General features: G+C 50.6%; 1 protein-coding gene across 1 annotated transcript in view; it reads right to left on the reverse strand.

The window, feature by feature from the left end:
• MCM3AP (minichromosome maintenance complex component 3 associated protein) overlaps positions 1 to 2,233 on the reverse strand; it is a 46,885-nt gene that overhangs the window by 31,585 nt on the left and 13,067 nt on the right. The window contains exons 8-9 of the mRNA XM_019628027.1: positions 1,730 to 1,951; positions 1,152 to 1,420 (exon numbers count right to left, since the gene is read on the reverse strand). Coding sequence (XP_019483572.1) covers positions 1,152 to 1,420; positions 1,730 to 1,951 — 491 coding nt within the window. The remainder of the gene's footprint in view (positions 1 to 1,151; positions 1,421 to 1,729; positions 1,952 to 2,233) is intronic.

Here is a 2,233-nt window from a genome sequence, read left to right on the forward strand (position 1 = left end):
TTTTTAAAACATAATAAATGAAATTTAAAATCAATCCCACAATGCGGAGGCCGGTCATTGGGGAAGCCGGTTAGCTCAGTTGTTGAGAGCGCAGTGCTCACAACACCAAGGTTGCTGGTTCGAGTCTCACTTGGGCCGCTGAGGTGCGCCCTCCACAACTAGATTGAAACGACTACTTGACTTGGAGCTGATGAGTCCTGGAAAAAGACACTGTCCCCCAATAAAAAAAATTAAAATTAAAAGTTAAAAAATTAAGAAGAGGACAGTGGGATATATGTATAAACAAAAAAATCAATCCCACATTTAGATATTCTGTGGCAAGCTCCTTGGGGAAAATGCTAAGTGAAAACACTTTCGGCATAAATAAGGGAACCTGGTGTTGACTGGCAAAAAATAACTGATGCACAAAAAAAAAAAAGCGTTCATTCGGAAGAAGGAAAAACAAAGAAACAACCTGCCACTGCAGTGTGACAAACGCAGTGCTCCAACACAGGGCTCCTACCAGCCGCCCACATGGAGAACAGAGAGCTATTTCTAGATGGCTCTTTCTGTTTATAATATCCCTGTCCTGGAAGCTATCACAAAGTTAAACATGGAGTCAGGTTTAGAGTTAACAAGGGGCCCAGCTGCACCCACAGTCCTCCCAGCTCTATGGTCAAGCATCACAAAATACCAGTTCACTTTTATCACTGGAAACTAAAGGAGCCACAATTGTCATCAAGTCCAGTTTGCCAGTGGCAGGCATGGAGGCCCAGGGGCCTCTTCCGCGTTTCTCACAGAAATGTCTACATATGTGTTGGGCTAGGTTGAAAGGTCCTTCTTTCCTAACCTCTCACCCTAGCATTTGTCACACACAAGTCTGTCCTCTGCTATCACTTAGATCTGTGACAAGGTGTGCGCACACATGTACAGGGTAACATGCCTGACACAGCGAGCTGCTCACAGCTGCGACCACAGGGAGCCCTGTGGGCTCATCGTGCTGATACCTGCTTCATTTTCTCTCGCTGACAAGGACAAACTGTTATCAGAAACGAGCTGGGGCCAGCATGCCATGTGCTGGTGTCAGCGCATGCTCCCGGCGCCATCAGCCACCGCCAATCCCGATGGCCCTTTCCAGACAGCTCGGGTCGGCACCGATGGTGGCCACGCACCTGAGGATGTCCCCCTTGTTGAGGTTCAGGAGCACGTTGTAGCCACGGAACTCAGCCTCGCTGGCGCAGGACACGCCCCTGCCCCGTAGGTCCTGGTACATCTCCTTCAGGCTCTGTAGGCACTTAGTCATGTTCTCGTTGTTGATCTTGGCGTCGAAGGAGGACATGGGCTCCTCACACATGAAGTGAGCGCAGTGGATGTGCAGCCGGGCGCACTTCTCGATCAGGGACACCGTCACAGGGTCGCACAGGTGCTGCTGCGTGATGTCCTAACCAAGAGCAAGCGGGACTCTTACACGCGTGCATGTGTGAGCCTCCAGGCACATGCGCCTCGTGCACAGAACACGGGACACATTCCCGCCAGAGGGAAGTGGCTTCTGAAGTCATGCCTGCTACCTGCATTCCTCAAATTTCAATTTGAAACACAGCCAGTGAAGAATACTCTTAATAGGACTTTGTAACGACTTTAAACAGCAGCATGTTTTCTGTTACAGATAAAACATAACTGAGCCGAGTGAAGGGACCCGTCACTCTGGGACCCGTGCGCTGCCAGTGCCCGAGTCGGGAGAGGCGCGTACCTTCCGTATGCCCCGTGTACGGTTCCACAGGAAGTCGTACCAGTCCCGCAGGCTGCCGTCCGTCCGATCCATGACGTGGGTCACCAGGTAGTCCATGGTCCGGCTGAGAACCACCAAGGGCCGCAGCTCGTGTGGCAGTGGCTCCTCCTGGTCTGCTGACGAGCGGCTGTACTCTTTCACAGCCACTGCATGGTCCACCTGGGACACGAGGGGGACACGCAGCTGGGGGGCCGGTGCTGGCCAGCCCCCCCAGCAGCTGTGCCTCAAAATAAGGGGAAAATCGCGCACACACTCATATAATGCCAATACTACACAATGAAATTTTAAAACATGAAATTTCTGCTTGAAGGTGACAATCAAAATTAAAAGACAAAATAAATTGAGAAACACTTTTGACAAATACAACGCAGAGTGAAGAGACCATCACATCGAGAAGCAGAAGCGATATAAGTGAAGACACACCTGCTTGGCTCCAAGCACAGAGGAGTGACAGGGAAAGAATTT

Source organism: Hipposideros armiger, unplaced genomic scaffold (assembly GCF_001890085.2).
Source record: "Hipposideros armiger isolate ML-2016 unplaced genomic scaffold, ASM189008v1 scaffold_745, whole genome shotgun sequence".
Classification (NCBI taxonomy): domain Eukaryota; kingdom Metazoa; phylum Chordata; class Mammalia; order Chiroptera; family Hipposideridae; genus Hipposideros; species Hipposideros armiger.